Source organism: Crassostrea angulata, chromosome 8, assembly GCF_025612915.1.
Source record: "Crassostrea angulata isolate pt1a10 chromosome 8, ASM2561291v2, whole genome shotgun sequence".
Lineage (NCBI taxonomy): Eukaryota > Metazoa > Mollusca > Bivalvia > Ostreida > Ostreidae > Magallana > Magallana angulata.
In genome coordinates, this window is record NC_069118.1 from 38,576,436 (window position 1) to 38,598,738 (window position 22,303).

At 32.9% G+C, this 22,303-nt stretch overlaps 2 protein-coding genes and 1 long non-coding RNA gene across 6 annotated transcripts in view; 1 reads left to right on the forward strand and 2 right to left on the reverse strand.

Moving 5' to 3' along the window:
* Nucleotides 1–15,325, reverse strand: part of LOC128159546 (sulfate transporter-like) — a 29,828-nt gene extending 14,503 nt beyond the window's left edge. The window contains exons 1-6 of one of the 4 annotated variants that reach the window (XM_052822656.1): nucleotides 15,104–15,325; nucleotides 3,828–4,160; nucleotides 3,056–3,166; nucleotides 1,725–1,954; nucleotides 999–1,163; nucleotides 149–310 (exon numbers count right to left, since the gene is read on the reverse strand). In XM_052822656.1, the coding sequence (XP_052678616.1) occupies nucleotides 149–310; nucleotides 999–1,163; nucleotides 1,725–1,954; nucleotides 3,056–3,166; nucleotides 3,828–4,149 (990 nt within the window). In that variant the 5' untranslated portion in view covers nucleotides 4,150–4,160; nucleotides 15,104–15,325. Of the gene's footprint in view, nucleotides 1–148; nucleotides 311–998; nucleotides 1,164–1,724; nucleotides 1,955–3,055; nucleotides 3,167–3,827; nucleotides 4,161–8,276; nucleotides 8,510–11,182; nucleotides 11,272–15,099 lie in introns of those variants that run through there. The other 3 variants (XM_052822659.1, XM_052822655.1, XM_052822658.1) reach the window with 3 other exon arrangements.
* Nucleotides 11,270–15,218, forward strand: LOC128159547 (uncharacterized). The gene is made up of 2 exons (XR_008240157.1): nucleotides 11,270–12,012; nucleotides 15,027–15,218. It is a non-coding gene; the product is annotated as an uncharacterized LOC128159547 (long non-coding RNA).
* A 4,498-nt stretch (nucleotides 15,326–19,823) lies between the features above and the next one.
* LOC128157721 (probable G protein-coupled receptor 85) lies at nucleotides 19,824–22,196 on the reverse strand. The gene has a single exon (XM_052820326.1). It carries the CDS (start codon nucleotides 21,558–21,560, stop codon nucleotides 20,403–20,405), a length of 1,158 nt encoding a protein of 385 aa, XP_052676286.1. The 5' UTR covers nucleotides 21,561–22,196; the 3' UTR covers nucleotides 19,824–20,402.
* Nucleotides 22,197–22,303: the final 107 nt, after the last annotated feature.

The following is a 22,303-nucleotide window of genomic DNA, read 5'->3' on the forward strand; positions in this document are numbered from 1 at the left end:
TACAGCAATGAATTCTATACAGGTGTACTTACAGCGATGAGTTCTTTACAGGTATACTTACAGCAATGAATTCTATACAGGTGTACTTACAGCAATGAGTTCTATACAGGTATACTTACAGCTGTGAGTTCTATACAGGTATACTTACAGCAATGAGTTCTATGGGTACAGGCATCTTGAGCCTGGGTTTTATTTTGGGGTTGTTGTTGATGTACTCCTTGACTACATAAATCATGACCATACACACGACCGAGGCGATCAGGGTCACGGCGTTGGTGTGAGGAATGTTCCCAAAGAAATCACGATATGTCTGAAAGCAAATATATTTATGGATGAGGGTACATGTACAGGGCTCTATAAAGATTTACCTATAACTGTTTTATCTATGTGTAGTATGTGAAGGACTGTAGGTATTACTAGTACCGTAGTCTGTAATGAATACTGTAGATTCCTAATGAAACGTGAAGAATTAATATCCACGTAAAATCGCGTGGATCACCCTTCGCGAATTTTAAAATCTCGGCATTATTTCTTTGAGAGTTGATAAGTATGAGAAATAAGGATAAAAGTTCCGCTTTCGCGATTTTATATTCTCGGGATTTGATACAAAACAGCATGATCTAGCTGGAATTAAGTACTCGAGTAATATAAGGAATTTACAGTATCTATCTATTTGATGTATAAATTAAGCCTTGCATTTCAGAAACAAGGACTGACCTCGTCGCAAGCCACAGATTTTGTTCTTGCATTCTATTTCCATAAACCTGTGGCTTGCGACAATAAATTACCGGTACTGATTACGTGTAAAAATGAACAAAATCAAACAAAGAAATTCATGATACTGAATCAATTTGATCATAATTATTAACTTCTGTAAAGATTGTACATCTTGATTTGTTTGTGAAGTAAGACAATACACAGCCTGACAGGTGATACATGTATCAAGAATAACAGTTCCTACACATTTAAAGACAATAATCAATTGATCTTGTACTTACATAAATAAGTTTGAAAGCCCCGCTGTACCGATCGGTTGATATTCCGAACACGTGCTTAATTTGACTAGTGAACACGTGACACGCTGCACCCGTAGTGAAGCCGCTGATGAGCGGGTCAGATAAGTAGGTTGTCACGAATCCAAGCCTGGTCAAACCCATCACAAGCTGTTAAATGGAAATGTTGCACACCCAGTAAGAATTAATAGGCAAATAAATGAAGAAAGGTCAAATCAAAGGGAGAAAACTGATGTAGAAAAATATTTTTTTCGTTCTTTATGTATTTAAATGTTGTGGCACATGAAACAGTAGTTTTAGAAAAGTAAACATTTGTTGCTACTTAGAGTTATGGAACTTTGTTCTTATAAAACGGACAAAAATTTCAACATCATTTTGTCATTGAAATGAATTTTTAAGAATTGTGTTCTTACAGCATGTTTTGTTGAAGTTAATATAATGAACAATAATTCCATTTCACTTCAAGCTTAAATATTCTTCACTTATACAGATAATAAATACAATCTGATGAAATGAAAATGTTACGTGCATCTGTAAGGATACATTTAAGTCAATGGTATACATAAAGCATATACCCCATATGTAAAAAAAACAATTTTTCAACAGTAAAAAAGTTAAAAATGTATTGCATGTAACATGCATTGAGAGACTGAAAAAAATGTAGGTCATCTCATAAAATCAATAGCGTTCAATGGACGAAGTAATGCACACCTGTATTAATCCAACCATGAAAGTGACGGCCATGGCAATCTGTAGCTTCACGGACTCCGTGTTGTCACTACAAGACAGCGAGAACTGTTGAACCGTTTCATTGGTCAGATTGCTGACCGGTGTTACGGAGCTTGTCACGTTGACACACGTTGTTATGATGTGTACGTTTGGAGACTTCAAACCTTTCTCGATGGCTGAACCCATCATCAGACAAGCTACTGCAAAGGTACCTACAGTGACAAAAAAATATTTCATCTACATGTACTGGTATATACATGTAGAATCCTATTATTTTCATTTCATAAATGGTTTCCTTTCTTTTCAATCTGTATCACTTAGAAGATTAAAAACTGCTTACAAAAAATCTTATTTATTATGAAAACATCATATATTCATTTATTATGAAAACATCATAATCTCAATAATTTTTACAGTTACAATATAAATACATGTATTAACTATTCTACTACAGTTATTGCCGAGATCAAAGAGATGCCGCGGACATTATTCTCAAATATACCACAAACGTCATCCGTAAATTATCATATAAGAAATACCTATTTGTCTCGCACTGATCATGAAAGTACAACTTCTAACCGTTAAAAGGTTTAAAACCATGTCAATTCCACGTGTTTGTTCCAGTCGAAACGACGTGTATTGCCTCAAATTTTTATTTTTAAGAGATTCCTGCGGCTATTCCTAGGACATCCCTAGCACATTTTCACTGCATATTTTTACATAAAATATATAACGTGTAGTAGTAATAATTGTATTAAATTGCCCTTAAAATATTAGGAATGTGATTCAATGATATTTTATAAATAAGTGAAGAGTATTAAAGTCCTAAGAAAAAGTCTGTCGTCTGCATGCAAGATTCCTTTGATCGATACAAATATGTAAACATTACTAACAAAACCGTTGGTGTTACACGGAACAGCCATCAAAATGACCTAGATCGTCTTTCTATAGGAGAAATGATCTGTAGAAATACTGGGCTGTTTAAGTAGAATAGAAATAAAGTTCTTGTTTTCGTGAATGTTGCAGGATAACCTCCTTGGTCTCGAAATGTTGTTTGAAATATAAAAGCCTCGGCTAACGCATCCGCTTTTATATTCCAAAACAACATTTCTCGACCTCGTAGGTTATTCTTCAACATTCATGAAAACTCGTACTTTATTTCTTAATTATACATGAATCAAATAATAATTATTTCTTATGTATAATGTATAATTTCTTAATTATACATGTATCAACATAAATATTAATTTTGTAGATTTTCCCAATATATGCAAGTCTGATTTTTCCGCTCCAGAAGGTTAATTTTCTCCTACCTATAGATATATGCCGAGACGTTCCAAAGAAGAAATAAATGATCACAGGGAAAAAGGAAGTATAGAGACCGTACACTGGATCTAAGGTGGTCAGCATCCCGTACGCCATACCTACAATGTACAACAACTGTTGAGTAATCTTTTACATTATAAATGATGATTTCAGTAGGACATTACAAAATCTTTATCACAACCAATTCTCAGTAGTTTTTTGTTTTTTTTAAATGATATCATTTAAAAAAAAAAATATACTCTTTTAGTTACATTTTATATTAAACATGCATGTATGTAAACTAATATACATGTATAACTTAACAATTCATTTTCATTTATTCGAACTTGAGTCAGGTGCCCCTTTCCATTCACACTTTTTCTTCTGCAATTGTCTTATACCCGGTACATGTAATTTAGATGATTACATGACTGTACACTTATTTAGAACTCATGCAGAATGCTGAAAGTAATTATATTTACTTTATACATGTATAAAATAAAAATTAGGTCCTAGCTCTTAGTAATCTTCAGTTCATGTATATTCAGTCAAAAGAGAATTTAAAAGTTTTCCAATAATTTTGCTCTCAAAACTGAAATGTCTTCATGTTATTTATATATTAACATGAACAGTAAATGTATTGAGTGATTTTATGTAGCTAAAGAATCAAAGTTACATCTTTATCTAAATCCCAATTCAGTAAAAATAGTCATAAATGATATTAATATAAAGCCCTTCAATTTATGTTTTTTAACTTTCGCCACTGACATGCAGCCTCACCCTGAGGAATGTGCATGATCCCCACCGTCAGCCCTGACACAATGTCCCCAGTCAGATCAGTCCGGATATTGTAGTCCTTCATGATCCCGATGAATGGGAATATCTTGTAGAGAAATCCTAGGAAGCAGTCCTTGGAACACTGGCATTTCCTGCAGGACTTAAGGAAACTTTCTCGGAATGTGGTCTGGGGTCGGGATCCGGGACTGAACCCCTCGTCAAACTTCTGCTGGGAAAACACCGGCCGCTCGATGACCACTTTGGCGTGTCCATTGGGTTGTCCGTCCAAGAGTGACTCCCGAGACTCAACATCTTCGGAACTCATCTTCCTTTTACCTTAAGTTTAGAAGTAAGAATTTTGAGAATATATGAAACCAGCTGCAACACTGTGTATCAAAAAAATCTTGGAGATAATTTTGATGGAAAGAACAGAATTTCCAATAAACATGACTTAAATACCTTCCTAATTTCGATTTGAGAACATGCAAAATGGCACATGAATTAATGATGCATGTCTATTATAGTTAGTCATGTGTCTATAGTTTTAGTAAGTTGCCCACATCTATATCCATAGCGATCGGAACAATACATTAATTAATAAACTAGACCTGGGGCTGTTCGACACGAGATTTACAAGGATCTTTAGACTGACAATGGGGGCCATTGAATTGAAACATTAATACTGCACACACGTAGAGTGCAAACATGAATTATACCACATATATGCAAGTACTTATCCTACAATGAGGCTTTTACTCACCATGCAAACGTATGAATCAAGGACTATCGAGACAACGATGAATCTCATTCATTTAAAATTCAGGCTATTGTTCTACATGAGTACATCTACATTCACAATGTAATAGCTCGCTTATCATTAGCTAGCCGTATCTATGTATGCGCATTTCACAGGTGTAGTGTTAAAATCTAAAATTTCGACTATTTTTAAAATGTTAATTTACATTATCAAAACAATTACATGTATGTGAGATTCATTTTAGTTACTAATGATCAAATTACATGACTGTACTTTGCAGAGTTTTCATGCTTACATGCTATGTATGTGTACATGTACTTGTGCATACATGTACGAATACGCAATCACAAATTAAGCTTGTATGTATATATGTACATATTAATCACATATCAAAACCTGTACGTGTACATCAGTACAGACTGATCTATACAATCATTAACACATACGACAGTACATGATGACTATTTTATAACAACCCTACCCTTGACTCTGAGATCATCACTTAGTAGGCAGGATTTCTCAGTAAAACTTGGATGCCTTGACATCTTCTGTCAATATCTATCGATGTTCAAAAATAGCTGATTGTACATCAATGACATTGTATAGCAGAGAAAGTGTCCAGTGCGTGTTTTCTTTACATAACAGATAATATGTATATACATGCATCATCATTGAGAGCAGAGAGCATCCTATTAGGATGAGTAAACCATTAGTATTAATAGTGTACATGATGTACATTTATATATACAGTATCTATGACTAATTCTTTATGCTTTAAGATAATATGTAACATTCTTATAATAAGAATGCTTAGGTTTATTATGAGTTAAATGCTGTGACTGAAGTATAGTGAAGTCTGCATCTTTAGATTGATTCCGACTCCATGCACCTCTAGTGAGTAAAGAAAATGTTCTTAATTACTTTCTCTTTTCTTGCTTTCATTAAATAAGAGTAAATGCTTGCTAATTAAATGCAGATATACATTCCACTGCTGCAGTTGCAACTTAAAATGACATGTAAAATTCTGTTGTAAGTGCGTAGAATCACAGTGGAACCCCCCAGGAAATGTTTCTTTCTATTTCGAGACATTTGTCAATGTCCTTTGTTACCAGAATTGCTCTAACAAGAGAAAATTACATGTCGTCTCATCACTGCAAAGGTTTGCAACTAAACACTGAAAAACACATGGTCTGTCTAAGAATTTGCTCTGACCCAGGTGAATAAAGATTTAAGGTATTCACTGTATGTACGTTAAACTGTAACAGCAGATACATTAATAAACTTGTTTTTTTTCTTACATCAATGACTTAGAAGTTGTTCAAGAATAAAAGCTGCATGCAGTTCTCAATTTTTTATACAAAAAATCAAAATCAAGGTCTGACTCTGTCATTTTTTTGACAATTTTTATCAGTGACCCCCCCCCCCCCTTTTTTTTTTACATACCCCCCTCTTTCCTTGACGGCACTGAATTTACAAGTATAAATGTCAAATTTAGAGAAAATTTACAGAACATTTGCACATACATATGAAAGCAAAATAACTGTGTCCCCAAATCTTCTGCCACACATCTACATGTAAATACATTGTAAATATATATTCAGCAAACTTCTGCAAAATGCAGATAGGCTAGGACAGTTGTCGGATTTACAACTGAATTTTCAGCTCTGATCAAAGCCTTCCAAATGATATCTTTAAGACTTCAGCTGATAAATCATCTTCAACATGCAACTTCAAAGAACCCAATATCTTAGGTTCTACTTTCTGAAGAACAGCGAGGCCTCCATTGGATGCAATGCCAACAACTTTACACTCTCGTTTAGTTTTTCCAAAGTGACAGATAAAGGGTACAGTGTAATTTAGGAGTTCTTTCGATCAAAGGAGACGGTGCATTGTAAAGTATCCATGCTTAGTAAAACACTTGAGAAATGATAATCTTGTTATCATATAGCAGCCTTATAATTTATAAGTTTATAACAGTACAAGCAAACTTAAAGACTGCAAGATTCAATCACCGTTACCCTTAACATTTCTGCATAATAACCCTATAACCTTGACCTTTCTTGTACAACCTCATATAAGAGCTACAAAGACTCTATCTGAAAATTATAAATGCAAATTGTGAATCCTTAATTTTTTTTTTTTTTAATAGGTGCACATATTTGAAACCCTGTAGCACGTTATACACCAGAAATCATTAAAAAAAAACTTAAACCAAAAAATTGATATCACGAATACAGATTTGGAGAGTCAGAGAAATAGATAGTGAGAGAATGAGCTATTATAATTAAGCTGAGACAGAGAGAAAAAATGAGGATGGAATATGAGGAATGAGGTCTTAGACTTCCATTTTACATGTTTCACAAGAGTTAAGTAGAGATTTATGTTGCATGTCCTTGCACATTAATATAATGATCTTACACACCTGACATGCTACTAGACAAAGCACCATCAGAGGTTACCACACTGGGGTCGTGTTAATGGACCCATAAAAGTGACCCCTAACAAACGACATTGGACGCCATTAAAAAGATAAATGGGACACCCTCTGAATGATATTACTAATTAATCTTTTGTAAACTCATTTCTTAAAAGCTGTGGGAAACATTCTCTTCACCATCAGACTTAGGCCTGTTCACATGCATGGAAAATAAATCTGTTCCGGGACATCCAAAGGTCATGTTCGGGGTCACAAGGTCAAGGTGAATCAAGGTCCAAAAATAGACCATGAACAATTCATTTTCCTGACTCCTGCTACATTTAGTTTCAACTAATACAGGTACATGTACTGATTAAAGCAAAAGAGGTGTATTAAGGTACCTCACTATACACCCAGACTTACCTATACTTTTTAAGACACTACGTCCGTCACAAGATGGCGATTTAAATGTAATTTTGCATCCAAAATTGCACATTCTTTTGCCTATTTGACTTAAATACTTCTTATCCATTATGATATCTCTCATAATCAAGTAATTTTCTGTTGATCTGAGAAAATATTTCAAGGTGTAGTGAGCCACCTTAAGCTCAGTACATTTTTTCATGTTTATTTTACTGCAATAACAGCTGCAATTTGATATGATGAAGTACCTTGAACTGATCACATATGATTAATTAGATCAAAATTATTATGATCATCGAATTTTATTAGAAGAAAGACTTCAGTTAACTATGGAATATTTAGCAGACCAACTTTTGTTCAGGACAATTCCTAAAAAAAGTTTACAAACTATATTCTTTTTTGTCATCTTTGTAGTAATTAATCACAATATGCAAAATTTTATGATAAAAAATTGCAACAGGAAAATTGCGGCTCATACTGCTTTAAATGAGTTTGTAGATATATAGCACACATATGTATTAATTGCAATTTTAAAGACTATTTCTATTAAAACTTATTAATAAACTTTCCATTCAAATGTTAATACACCTTTTCTTACTAATTTCTTTCTTGAATAAAATTAAATGTCCAAGAATTTATTTTAGGTCATAATTACATGCATGTAAATATACATTCGGTTCATATCAAAGGAAAATCAAGGGGCTTATGTTTACATCAAAGTACAGTATACCAACTTATATAACTCAATGCTAGAAACATGTATATCAATAAATCCATACAATTACTTAAATCAATTTCCAATATTTTGAACATCATTAAAATTCTAAATTACATAATATAATCAACATAAACTGACCTTATGTATCCAACTCAAAAACTGTGTCAATTTCTATAATATCACACCTTGACCCAATTTTAATTGGGGTAGTACTTTATACTGCAAAAGTATTATCTTGTGAACAGGTGAGCCTGCAGTCACAGAATGGCCAGGTGAGACTAAGACAATCTCGTTTATATCTTCGTTTTACAGGTAAGAGCACAGGTAAGTTAAATAGTGCCTGTTTCAACTTACGTACATTATAAGTTACCACACAAAAATTTACAAAGAAAATAAAATCCTTGACTGTCATTGAAATCTTTTCAAGATTTTCATCTTTACAGGTGTGATAATTTAGGAACATGAGAATTAATTTGTAAACATATCATTATGCGTTCACAGTATTGTGTGTGTATATATAGTGAATGTCGATAAAACTTGAGGGACCGGTAGCCGTACAAAGGTTAAAAACGTTACGTCATTGAGTAGTGATACAAACATTAAACACATCAACGTAAATCGTCTTAATGCTTGTAATGTTACAGTACGTGATCATAGCACATTTTACGGTGTCACTTTCAGGTCCAAATAAACAAACAAAATACATATATGCACTGTTTTCTTGAAGCATGTTTTTTATAACAAGTTATGGATCATAATGACACAATCAGTTCTTTAAAAGTGTTTCACATAACAATTCTTTGTATTGTAGATGATAGTACATTTAAAGAATAATTGACGGTAGAAATATGATACAGAAATTGTTTACCTGAGGCAAAAATTTCACACAGAAAAATAAACAAACTCCTGCATAGTAAACACTAAAGAAATTGGGATTATATATATACGTCAATTTTTTCACCCTTATATCATTCTGCTTGATCAAATAACATTTTACAGGATAGGAAAATTGACAAACATCTGCAGCATTAAGAAGCAATTTATTCAATGACCTAAAATTGACCTGCACATCAATGTTTCTATATAATATATATACATTTACTTAAATAGATATTAAAATTAGAAAGAGTATCTGATAATGATATACATTTTTTAATCAATATCATTGAGCAAAAATACCAGTGCAATATTATAGGTAGTCCACCTGAAAAATTACAAACCCACAATGAAATTCTTATGAATTAAATCCATTGAAATTACATTTAACTTAACAGTGGTTGTCTTTGCAACTTATCATGTATGTAAAAAAGTATATGCATTTAATTAATATATAACTGTTCTGCAAGTTTTACTATATGGACTTAGACATACTCAATTCACCTGACCGAAAAACTAAGTTAACTTATCATAACTGCAGGTAAAATATTTCATTTTATTTTTAGTACCAACACACATTATTAAAATATTAATTACATCCTGTCGACTTTACGCTGTTAAGTGTTGAACCTGACGTCATTCTCTCCCCTAGATTTTTTTAAAATGATAGAGTTAACGTCAAATTCAACCTTTTTAATAAGATCTGGAATTGTAGGTCCTTGCTCTGCCATTAGCCCCGACAGGTACAAACCACAGGTAACAATTAACACACAGATTGTCATATCCATGCAGTCTGATATCTTGCACTCTTACCGGTACATATTCTCATGCATTTGTTGAATGCATTATATAATGCACAAAATAAAAAGAAAGAACTGTCTTTTACATGAGAATCAATGCCTGATGGAACCATTTGTACATATGAGTGCCCTGGTAACATGTAGTCACACATTTAAGATATATATGACTTATTTCTACTATACGCAGAAAGTTACAGCACAGTCACAACTTTTTGAAGTTCATTTGGAACTATATTTGACGAGATGGATCCAAATTGTGCTAATTACTTAGTTATAACCTTTTTAAAATTTGTAACTTTTTAAGGGGTTCATTAGGCATGACTTTTTAGTGTTTTGTTTAGTATTAATGCTAGTGACATTAATAAGTAAAAAGTTGCTGGGCTGAATTCTTAGCTACATGTTGGAGAAGCTTTTCCAGGTTTAGTCAGTCACAGACTGAATGATAATACATACTTTACAAATGACCGTGCATGAACTACGCGTACTTGTAATTAACATTTCCTATTGTGACTCTTGACATTCAAAATCGCCTATTGTAATCAACGTTATAACACTGTCACGTGGCATTTAGGGGGAATGATAAAATAGGCTGTGCTTGCTGCAGAATCCAATTTTTTTGGGGATATGCAGTGGGGTGGGGGTTAGCGGAGCCTTAACCCCCAATGGTGAACTTGTATTTACGGCACCCTCCCCCATCCACCTCCAAAAGACATACAAAATTATCCCTCAGACCCCACACCCCAGTGAACTTTCTGGATCCATGCATGGAGGAGGACACACACATTAGAAAATATCAAATATTACGCACTGAAGAATTATCGGTTCAAAACCCATGCATTTATCATGAAGCTGTCTAAACTGCACTTCTTGGACACCAAAAAAAAACCCACTCATATTTTTAAATATAAATTTAAAATAACATGTTTTGAAATTATTTCACCAGCTGAAGATTATATTACATGCAAATGTAGACTTGTAAACATACAAGTTATATCACAGCTGGGTAAACAATACTAATTCACAAAAGCATGTCAGTTAATGATGAGCACCTTAAATTAATACTGAATTTCACACTATAGACCATAGTCTTCACTTTATAAAGCTCAGATATCAGTATTGATTATAAATAAAGTTATATATATACATGTTACATGTATATAATTATGTATACTACAACATTCTCCAAGAGTTTAATTATATGATTAATTATATAATGACCTAAAAATTGCATAATGCCTATTCCAGTCACAGAAATTATTACCAACTACATGTATCTGACATGTCCTTTTGTTCTGAAAGATGCAGATTAATTAAAAAACTACCAAGCATTTCAAGAGTTATGCCCCTTTTATTGTGTTTTCTACCTACCAAAAATGTGGTGGATCCATTTGGACCTGGGCTTTTTAAAATGTCTTCTATTCATTGTCACTCGACTTGAGAAACCACACAAATGTGTGTATAAATGTCCCACAGATAATATAGCTAAAGTACTTGTAATATTGTTCAATAATTAATGATCAATGTTCCTCAACTCTGCACACAAGCTGCTCCATGAAAACATACAAGACGACGTATTCATTATTGCCTCAGACAAAATCTCACCAACCATGATTATACGCCAATATGGCACAAAAGTTTTAGTATCCACAGTACATAAAAATCACAAAATGGCAGCTAGAACATGTTCTTTAAAGTTTATAAAAGCACAAACTGATTTAACGTGCCTGCATGCTTATCACTTGACGTTCCTCAAAAACACTTTTTTCTAAATACCACTGAAATAAAAAAAAATCATCCTCCATTTCCTGCTGTTACTACATTGTTAGAGTATATAATAATCCATAAGCACCTGCTGTCACAAAGGCACAAGGTATATAATCAGACACACGCAGGTTTCATATAGAGATATTAGCCTGTTTTATACAGTGCAGTTATTGATGCAGAGAGAGATATTGATCAGGCTACGAGAAAACCTCCCCCCTAACACCACACCATTGCAACGATTCGTGCCAGCTAGCCTATAATTGTTCATGTATCTAAAACAGTTAAAAACTGAATGGAGCCAGTTGGATTCAGAAACAAGTGGAATTGCTTCACTGTAGTTATTAATAGGAAGATCAGAACTTCACTTATACAACATGATCGATGAATGGATGTAAAACCATTGCTGACAACAGATTGGGACTTTATTAAAATTGGTATTTATGAAAGTTTTCCATCTCTATTTGGCAATGATCTTACATGTAATTGATTTTTTTTTTTTTAAGGTTGCTATTAGTATTTTGATTATTAATAATTTATCTGCATTAATAGAACAAATTATTATTCCATGCAGTAATTATATATCGATCCAATTTCTTTAATCAAGAACTGTTTTTAGGCAATACAATCGTAATGCTTAACAAGCTTGGAGGCTGACACTCCTTACAAGTATTTTTACTCTGATAAATCTAAACACTGCATGTAACATATCCCCATGTCTGCATGATTATATGCTGTATTTGAATCAGAGATATAGGAGAGAACATATATGGTATTTTGTAGCCTGTACATTGAATAAAATACTTATCAAAATTAAATCAAATTTGAATCTCCATATGTATACACATAATATACATTCATAAAGTTCTTTTTCTTTTTTATATTAACTAAAAAGTACATGACTGTATAAAAAATATGCACATATAATAATACAGGTTGTCAATAAGACATATACCTACCACTGCACTGAGTATACATAAACTCAACCAGCAGTGCCTGCATGACTATAACCCCCCCAACCCCACCCCCTTCCTTCCACCCACCCACTGGAATCTACACTCACCACTTGTCCATATTTAATAAAAGTTGCACAATAAATTTCGTAATTCTAAAGTTTCTTATACATGCATAATCCACTCTTTATTCTCTAATCCAAATATTTCCCAGAGGGCATATAGAAACTTAGAGATGTATGTTAGATGTACAAAATCAATAAAGCTTTATTATATGTAGGTATATTTTGGCCAAATGATGATTTAACTAATACTGTATTATTTTTAATACTATAAATTTAAAAATAAATTTACAAGTGAAACATCTCAAACTGCTACATTTTATACTACGAGCCAAATTTTAACAAATAGGGTGAACAAATTTGCATACGTGTATGTATACTTTAACTATACATGTATTAATTATCACTCATTCTTTCAAAAAGGGAAAAGGCATATCATTATAAGCATTCCTCTTCTTAAGAGAGAGAAATTGTACAAATGCATACAGTTATTACAAGACACTCAAATATTTGTACTTTCAAGTTATATTATATTAAAATGAAAAACTTATGAATATAAAATGCACCTAAATAGTGTAACAGTCAAATCATACAGGTGTGCTATCATGGTTATGGTAGTTGGGTTATTACAGATACAGTAAAACTCGTTTAGTACGAACACGGATATTGCGAATTCACGGATATAGCGAAGTCATCTTGGATCCCCAGCTATGTAAATTTGATGAATTTCTTATACGGTTATAACGAATTACGGATATAACGAAGTAATTTCTTACGTCCCAGTGACTTCGTTATAACCGAGTTTTGCTGTATGTATACCATAAATTGTACTCACACTGGTAATTGCAATTTTTATTAATCACCCTTCAACTACAGTATGACAAGTCACTTATCTGAAGAAGTGACTGCTGTCATTAAAACATCATCAACAAACCAAGTTAAACACATATAAAGTAAGAAATTAAAATATTTTGTTAACTGTTACAAAAAGAAAATTAAAAGTTAAATTATCTTTACTATTCAAAGTATATCAATATGTATGTACATTAAACATATATTAATTATGTTAAATGATCAGCACTTTTGCTTTGCATATTTAAAAAAAAAAACAATCTTGCCAAAATCTATGAAATAATTATTAAATGAAATTTTATTTTCAATATTTAAGGTATAAGGAATAATTCTTTTAGTACATGTATTATGAGGTGATAATTTTGGTCGGGGCTTGGTCAAATTCAATATGATAGATTATTTCCAATTTCTAAACTTTAAAACAACATTTTAACACCACTATTTTATCTTGTAGCACATGATATGTATAACTACATGGCACATCCAATACCATTTTTTAAGTTATGCTCTTAAACACATCCATTTTGAGTCACTCATCTTTTATCATGAAATTATTGGATTTTAGGCTCAAAATTGATTCGTAATGTTATAACAGACAAAGACAGTGGAAATGTAAATATATAACATTACGTTACTTTTGTTAATTATCATAAAATTGAATACAAAACAAAGCCTATAACAATGTAAAATCGATCAAGAGAAGGATAAAAACAAAGCCAATTACCAGTAGAATTTGCTTGGCCTTTTCCGTCTAGCTAGTCGAGAAAAAAAAAACGGTTTTTCTCAACTTGACAGAAGAATAGGCCGAGTGATGCTCCAAATGGATATTAAGCCTGAATTGTGCATTAAAATTTTTCTAAACAAATTTCTTAATATTTCAATTCTTAAATTTTTAATTAAAATGATAATTGAGGTCAGTTTAAACTCACATGAACACTTCAGCATGTTTGCCATATACTGGCATACAAACATTAATCGCCAGTGCATACGTCATTTTATAGAAATAAAAAATATGTACGAAAAATGATGTTGTTACAATTAATGCATTGGCAAGAAATGGTACTTGGGGAGAATTGGACGCACACAAGTATATAGTGATAAATATCGTACACTTACATATTTCAAGTTAATATTAAAGTAATAACACGAATAATAAAGATTTTTTAAAATAAATTGTTATACATGATGATGATGATCATGATGATGATGTAATTGTATTCAAATGATATTAACTTAAATTGTAATGTTTAGCTATATTATATATACTTACAGCCTTAACTTGATTCAATTTCTTGCCTTTTTTGAGATTGTCTTTAAAAACTAGCTGTTCCAAAATACAACCTCGCTCCAATTTGTCACCCTTAACCATGTTAACCCTTTCATCATACTCATATCTTTATAAATATTACAACACTGATTAAGTAAAATTGTTACAACCGCCTTGAAAACTTCAGATCAAACAGATACATGATGTATACAATACACCAGTGTCTAATTTTCTAATTGATTTAACCTCTTCAAAGACACAGACACCCTATTATTCTCATATCTTTTGACAATGTTTTGTGTTTGTTTATTTTGTAGGAAATTCGAATTGTCCGTGAAACGTGACACGACCACTTCTGCTACGCCAGGAAAAAAAAGAATGAATTTAAACTTACTTGCAATTCCTTACTTATCCTTGATTCACATTTTGGCAAAAATCTCTGTCCGAATTTGTTTCTGTATTTGTAGAGCAAGGATGTACACAAATCAAATGAATGACAGAATACTAGATTTTAGCAATTTTCTGCAATATTTACGTTTTAAGTTGCGCACGAGTTTCTTCCCTTTGTATTTGTTAAATCATACCGAGTGTGTTTCGATAGAAATGTCATTCACGATGCACAACATCGCAACATCCTTTCATCTTTCGTCGTCGTCATGTAATTGAAAGCACCTGATTTCGAAAGGAAAAATTTTACTAGAGATCTCATTCGATTTTTTCTGACATTATTGTCAAAGTTCAATCAAATATCCCTTTTAAAAAATATTTCAATAAATTGATGGCCGGGCATAGAGCTTGAGATCATACAGACTTGATTTCTGAGTCAGCACAGGGATCATTAAATTTCGCTAGGCGTCTGATAATTCACCAGTTTACCAGTTAACTGACTGATAATATTTTCCTCTACTTCTCTTCAATTTTAAAAATTAAATTTGGGACGAAACATTTTACACAGTGAAACTCCAGCAGTTGGGCTCAAGTACATGTACATGTACCTTCCACGTCCTTTACCAGAAGGAAAGATAGAGAATGAAATTAAAACTTTCTGACATCTTTTGGCCAAAATATAATTTTTTTTATAATGATATATAACTCAGGCACGTAGCATCGAGAGGGTTGCATGGGTGGGGTGCAGGGGGGCCTGGATCCCCACTTCTTCTCATATACATGTATAGAAACATAGAAAATTCAAAATTGAACTATGAAAGAGTTGCCCCCTACCCATCGTCTCAAGCCACGGGGTTTGTGTCCATTCTATTTCCACAAACTAGAATGGACACAAAACCTGTAGCTTGAGACGATATCGATGAATATACTAGATAAGAAGTAAATTTAAAGTTTAAATGTCATATTTGGATAATTCAAACCTCCCGAATTTTTCTCTCTGTGTAATTTGTTGATATTGTCTTATGAGAAAAGAAAAATATTCTCATATAGAAACTGTTTATCAAGTTAGCTGAGAATGCAATGAGTTCTTTTTTAAATATATCACGTTAAGCTAAACAAGGTTAAAACAATCATTTATTGTATATACAACTATCAACTATTTTCACTGAACCCTGAACATTTTTTTCAACGACGATATCAACGCACTTATGAAAAAAAAAAAATTCAAAGTGCGTAATTTTTCAAAGTGCGTTGTAACATCGCACCGTTACATACACTAGAAGGAAGAGCTAAATTTCCGTATATGGAAGTCACGTATACAACTATTTGAAAGTAAGCGAGTCCAATATTGTCGTATCGAAATATCCGAAGCATAGTTAACCTCAAAAGCACGAAATAAGACAATGTGCCCATTGTTCATTATAGGTACTTAAATAAAAGTTGTCATTAAATGTAATTAAAAGATACTGCTAAATGAATAAAGACAAAGGTTTCGTACAACTAATTTTGATTGATGGTGAAATAACTATGTGCTATATACATGAAACATGATCTTCCGAAGTATTTCTATTTATTTTTTAAGAAATATTCGATAAATAAAACTCACTATAATGCGAAAAATAATATACATGTATATACTATAGATTCCTTTTTTACGCAAGTACTTAATTCTGCGATCCAACCATTTTGCGAAAAGCGCGAGAAAATTATCGCCAGCGCGGAATTTTCATCATAGTGTCATGTTGTAAATTTTGAATTTACCGGATGGCAATAAATACAAAATTTACAAATTTTGTATTTACTGCCACCCGGTAAATTCAAAATTTACAACAATTTACAACATGACAATAGTTTCATTTAATAAATATATATATATATATAGTTCAAGTCCAAAAAATAAAAGCGGTATTTAAAAAATCAGGGTTTAATTAGGAATCTACAGTGTATTGTAACGGAATCGGGAATTTTGCGATGTTTTTTGTAGAGAATTGTAAGGAACTCTTTAATAACGAATGAATGGATTAATTATTGTATTTATAAGTCATTTATCTCTCCAATTAAGATTATATGTAATCAATCATAGTTTAAAATGCATATCTGTAGGACGAAATAGATATTTATAGACCTGAGTGTCAAAATTATTAATTCCCTTTACTTGTATATAGGCCTCTATACTTATATCATGTATAATTTATTTAATCAGATAATATACCTGTATAATGAAATAAAATACGATTAAGTAAACGACACTTACAAATATCTTTTATTAGAAAGCTTTTGACATCTTCAGAAACAATTTTCCGTAACATAACGTACAGTCAATAGTAAATGCAATCTTAATTTTTGTTCATCATTCTTTGAGTAATATGAGGTGATCAAATTTAGTTGGGGTGATCAAATTCAATAATTAAAGCCAAATGGGCTTTATGGTAAATTTGATCAAGTCCGACTGTACATGTATTTGATCACCTCATAATGACAAAAGAATGATTCCTTATTACATGTACTTATATTTATATAGTTTTCAGAAATTACACTATTATATACTACTATTAAAATAGTAATTGATAAAATGTATTGGACCATACATTATAAAATTAACTTGACTTGTAGTGTTATCACAGACAAAGACACTTGAAAATGTAAATATACGTATGCAGAAAATACTCACTAAAATCTGTAAATAAAAGAAATATATATATGGAGAGAGAGAGAGAGAGAGAGAGAGAGAGAGAGAGAGAGAGAGTGTTAAGTTAAAAAAGAGAGGGAGAAACAGATGGAATGGCCAAAAACCATATAACAATTTTACGCTGCATATCTTTTTTTAAAAATAAACTTCAAGCTATTCGTAATGACTAATTTTAAATGCTTGCATATGAAGGGAACGATTAGTCCCTCCTCATCCCCACCTAATATATAGCTTAATTTGTTCTTTTATTAGTTTTAAAGTTAAGCGGTTTTATACATGTATGTATATCTATTTCTTTTAAAATAGTTTGATGATACTGTTATACATGTATACACTACCTGTTCCACGTACATGTATACACACATTATACTGAAAAACCTGTATCAGAATTCGTGCCCATTCAATGACCGCCTAACGCTAGGGTATAAAATGGAGCAAAAGCTGTCTTTTTTTCTGAGCGTCTGGCAGATGTCCACTGAATTTAAGAATATTGGTCTCTTAAGCTTGTTTGCTTTCCGAAACTATATCATTTGCCATAACTAATAGTGTTAAAAAGCACTTAACACCTCATCCCCCAATCCTATCGAAAGTTATATGTAATTCTACAAGCGGATCTCCAGAAGATTTTTTTTCTCGAATGACCACACGCTGTGAGGGACAACATCCGTAGTTTTAGACTTTGCCATAGAGTTTTTATTTTCGGAAATTGCAAAACGGCCAACAGAGGAAGATCATCGCGATTGTGAACATATTTAGATTCAATTCGACATGCCTCCTTGTAAATTCGGTTATCCATCTATGAATAGGAAGACTCTTCAATGACAATTGAATTAACGTTAACAATGTTAAGCCTTCTCTGTTTCCTTTAATATATCACCTCGGGATGTGGCCTCGAAGTGCATGCAATACAAAAGGTGGGGGTGTTGGGTGGCAAACAAAATTCAAAGGGGTCGAAAGTTCAGTAAGATTTTGTCAGAGAAGCAGTCTGATAGATCATTATCCCCTAATGAAAGAATGAGCCCTTGGTTCTGTTGGGTATTAATAGCTATTTGCTAATCAGATATACATATGTCATGTGCATGCTATAATTAGACCAAAAACAGAAAACCCGTCAGCAACAAGACCCCCCCCCCCCCAAAAAAAAAAAACCCACAAAAACAAAACAAGAATTAAACTAAAACAACAATAATTTTTATCGTTAAACAATTGTAGCAGAAATTTTGTTTTCAAATTATATAAAATATTGTTGTTATAATAATAATTTTTATAATTTTTGGTATTGAACCATCGGTCATGCATTTATTTAGTTTGTTTAATTCGGTGATTTTTTTAAAGACCAGATAAAACTGTAAAGATAGAGACCATGCAATCGATATCCGCATGGAGATGGAAAGATTCCGCAAGAAAACTCATTTTATCTTCTTTCTTTTTTCCTTTTTTTTTTCTTAATTTGAATGGAGTCATGTTATGTAATACTAGTATTCAGACCTGACACGGTATCGATCCCGTGATTTCGGTCCGGAAAATCAGCATATCTCATCATTTATGTAATTAAAGGACATCAAGAGAGAGTGCAAGATAAGGGGAATCCTGTGAGATCTGACAGATTTCTAAGTGGAAGCCCTCGCTTCCAGTTTGTTCAAACGATCGATTATATAACCAAATTGTTCCATCAAGACCGCATCCATGCAACGAAATGCGTTAATGTAACGGTTAAATGCCGGAGATACTCAACATGGAATTATACAGATAGTAATAAAAATGCTCTTCGATATCAAGCAATTGACAATACATGATAATATGGAATGTTAAAAAATAATTTAAACAAGCATAGAAAAGAGATAATTTTACAATTGCATGTGAATATCGAAGATTAAAATATGATAACAAAGCACATGTACACCATTCACTGCAAAAAAGTTAATTTAATTAACTCGCTGAAAAACAAATGGATTTTTTAGATAACCGTTTGAATAAATAGATTTTACCAAACTACACATTTTTCCCCCCAAAAAATATGCTAATATTTCACCAAACTTTAAAAAAAATTACGGTTACCGTATCAAGTTATTTTTTTATTAGAATATCGCAAACATTGAATAGAAAATAGAATTCTAAACAAAAAAATCATTAATAGAGATCATGCTTAAATAAATAATGAAAATATATAGAGTCTCTGTAACTGTTGGACTTCTTCAACAGTCTGCCAGACAAGAGGCAGCTTCCAACAACGAAAATATATATTAAATATGAGCTACGCTGAAAATATTCACATTTCAACCAAAATTTCATAAATATTGCTATAAAGATAAAATATTGAATAGGCTGATTTACCTTTTTACAGTACTGAATTGATATTATTATTGAAAAAAAAGTGAGAGAAAATTTCAACCCCCTACCAACCCCAAACCCCTAAACCCAACATAATTAATTAATAAAACTAAACAAAACCCAAAATCACTTCTAAAAAGCCTGTCAATTGCAAATTAATTTAAGTTCAATTGCACATAGAAATATAAATCGAAAACAACAATCAACAATTATTCATAATGAAAGAAAAATGAGCGTCCATTATATTTAATAATGCCGCAAATTTTACAACAATTCAAAAATTAATCTAGTGAGATTCTTGTCGGCAAAGTTTTCTGCGTCTTCGATAAACTTTAATATTGTTTATGACGATTTTTCTGAAATGGAAAGTAAAAGTAACGGGACTAACGCAGACTTGGAGAAAAGTGGCCAGGGTTGTAATCCTTCGGAAACCCTTTGGTATCACCGTGTCTGAAAATATAAGAACAAGAGACTGTATGCAATAAAGCGACCACAAAAGGTAAACAATCAACGTCACCGCAAAGAAGAGGCGAGTCAGGTGCTCGTTTTTTCTATGGCGAATTCGGTCTATCTGTCCACTAGCACTTGATAAATTTTGGGTGATGGTTGGAATAGGGTGAAGAGGAAGACCGTTCCAAGCCATCGGGAACATATTTTGTAATCCGGGACCAGCGAAAGTCCAGTTAGAGCTCATGGAAGGGGGATTCTCAAGTGGTTTCATCCTTCGATGATGTCGAAGGAAAATGAAAATGCGACAGTAAATAAAGAAAGATCCGAATTGAACTGCGGTTAAAACGAGGAGGAATCCGAAGGTGTCGTTGTGTTTGTAAGAACTATGCTGGAAAGTACACTGGTTCTCTTCCTCAACGAATGTGTAAGATCTGTCACCGAAAACGGGCGGAAGTGAAACGAGTCCGGACAGGAACCAGCCAATGGCAACCAAAACGAGGCTTGTTGGCCCCTGAAGGAGCCATCGTTTGTGTATGTAGGGGTAGGCGACAGAGACGTAACGGTCAATTGCAATGACCAAAATCGTGATGAAGGAATTGAACACGAAGAAGAAATTGGTAAAGGCTATCACAATGCATGACACTTCCCCGTGGACCCAGCCGACATCTTGGAGAACGGAGGCAATCACGAACGGAACACAAAATAAACATCGGCACAAATCGGAAATTGAAAGGTTCAACAGGAAAAAGAATGGTGCTCTATGAAACGTTGCATTGCGTGCAATGGTTACAACGACCAGCAAATTGCCTAGAAAGCCAAACAAGAGCACACAAGTCAATGCAGTAACGTATAGCGCCGAGTCCATGATGCCACAGGACCTCAGCAAATTCAAACCATTAGCAAGCCGAGTTGCTGAGTTCTGATGTCGAGTTTCTACGGTGTTGTTAAGTGACACCCATCCATTGCAGCCGGGATGAAATAGACAGAAGCTCATGATTTTCACGAGCGTTCCACGTAATTGTTTACTAAAGTGTCCTCATCACAAGGACATTGCCCACGTGACTTGTTTGGAAAATTTCAGGATCAATAGCGAGCACCGTTTATATAAAAGTCAAACTCGGCTAAAGTCCGCTGCCAAAAAATATCGATTAATTCTTAGTATCCTTGCTCTGTCATTAATAGAGGGGAGATTCGGCTTTGATTTCTCTTCAATTGTTCGCCGAATAGCAGAAAAGGCAATTTTCAGAGAAATGAAGAAGTTACAACCACAATTAGGCAGGACCGGCGACGCTTTTCCTCGCAAACAAGCCCAATAAATCTTTGACCGTCGCTTAAAAGCACTATTGGTTTTTCTAAATAAGCACCCTCGGGGTAATTCTTAATTTATATTCCACAAATAACCATGTCGAATAAACGAATAAAAGCAGAGATGATTTATGGCTTAAATGCTGTCCGAGAAACTAAAACGAGCACCATTTTCTGTATACATTTTGATAACTTAATTCCGATCAAACCATACATGTACAAGTTCTAATATCGTGTGCATGTTTCTCATTTTTTGTTTTTAATTTACATCTGTATATGCACATCATGTGCATATTCATGTAAATTAAATGTATTCCAGATTTCAATTCGATTGATAAAAGAAAAATATGCTTAAGACGAATAAAATATCAGTTTTATACCTAACAATCAACAATCTACTTCACAACATATGCATGCATGCACGTACACCAT

Bases quoted from the DNA above. Each gene is read 5' to 3' on its own strand.
- LOC128157721 (XM_052820326.1), bottom strand. From the start codon at position 21,560: ATGAGCTTCTGTCTATTTCATCCCGGCTGCAATGGATGGGTGTCACTT.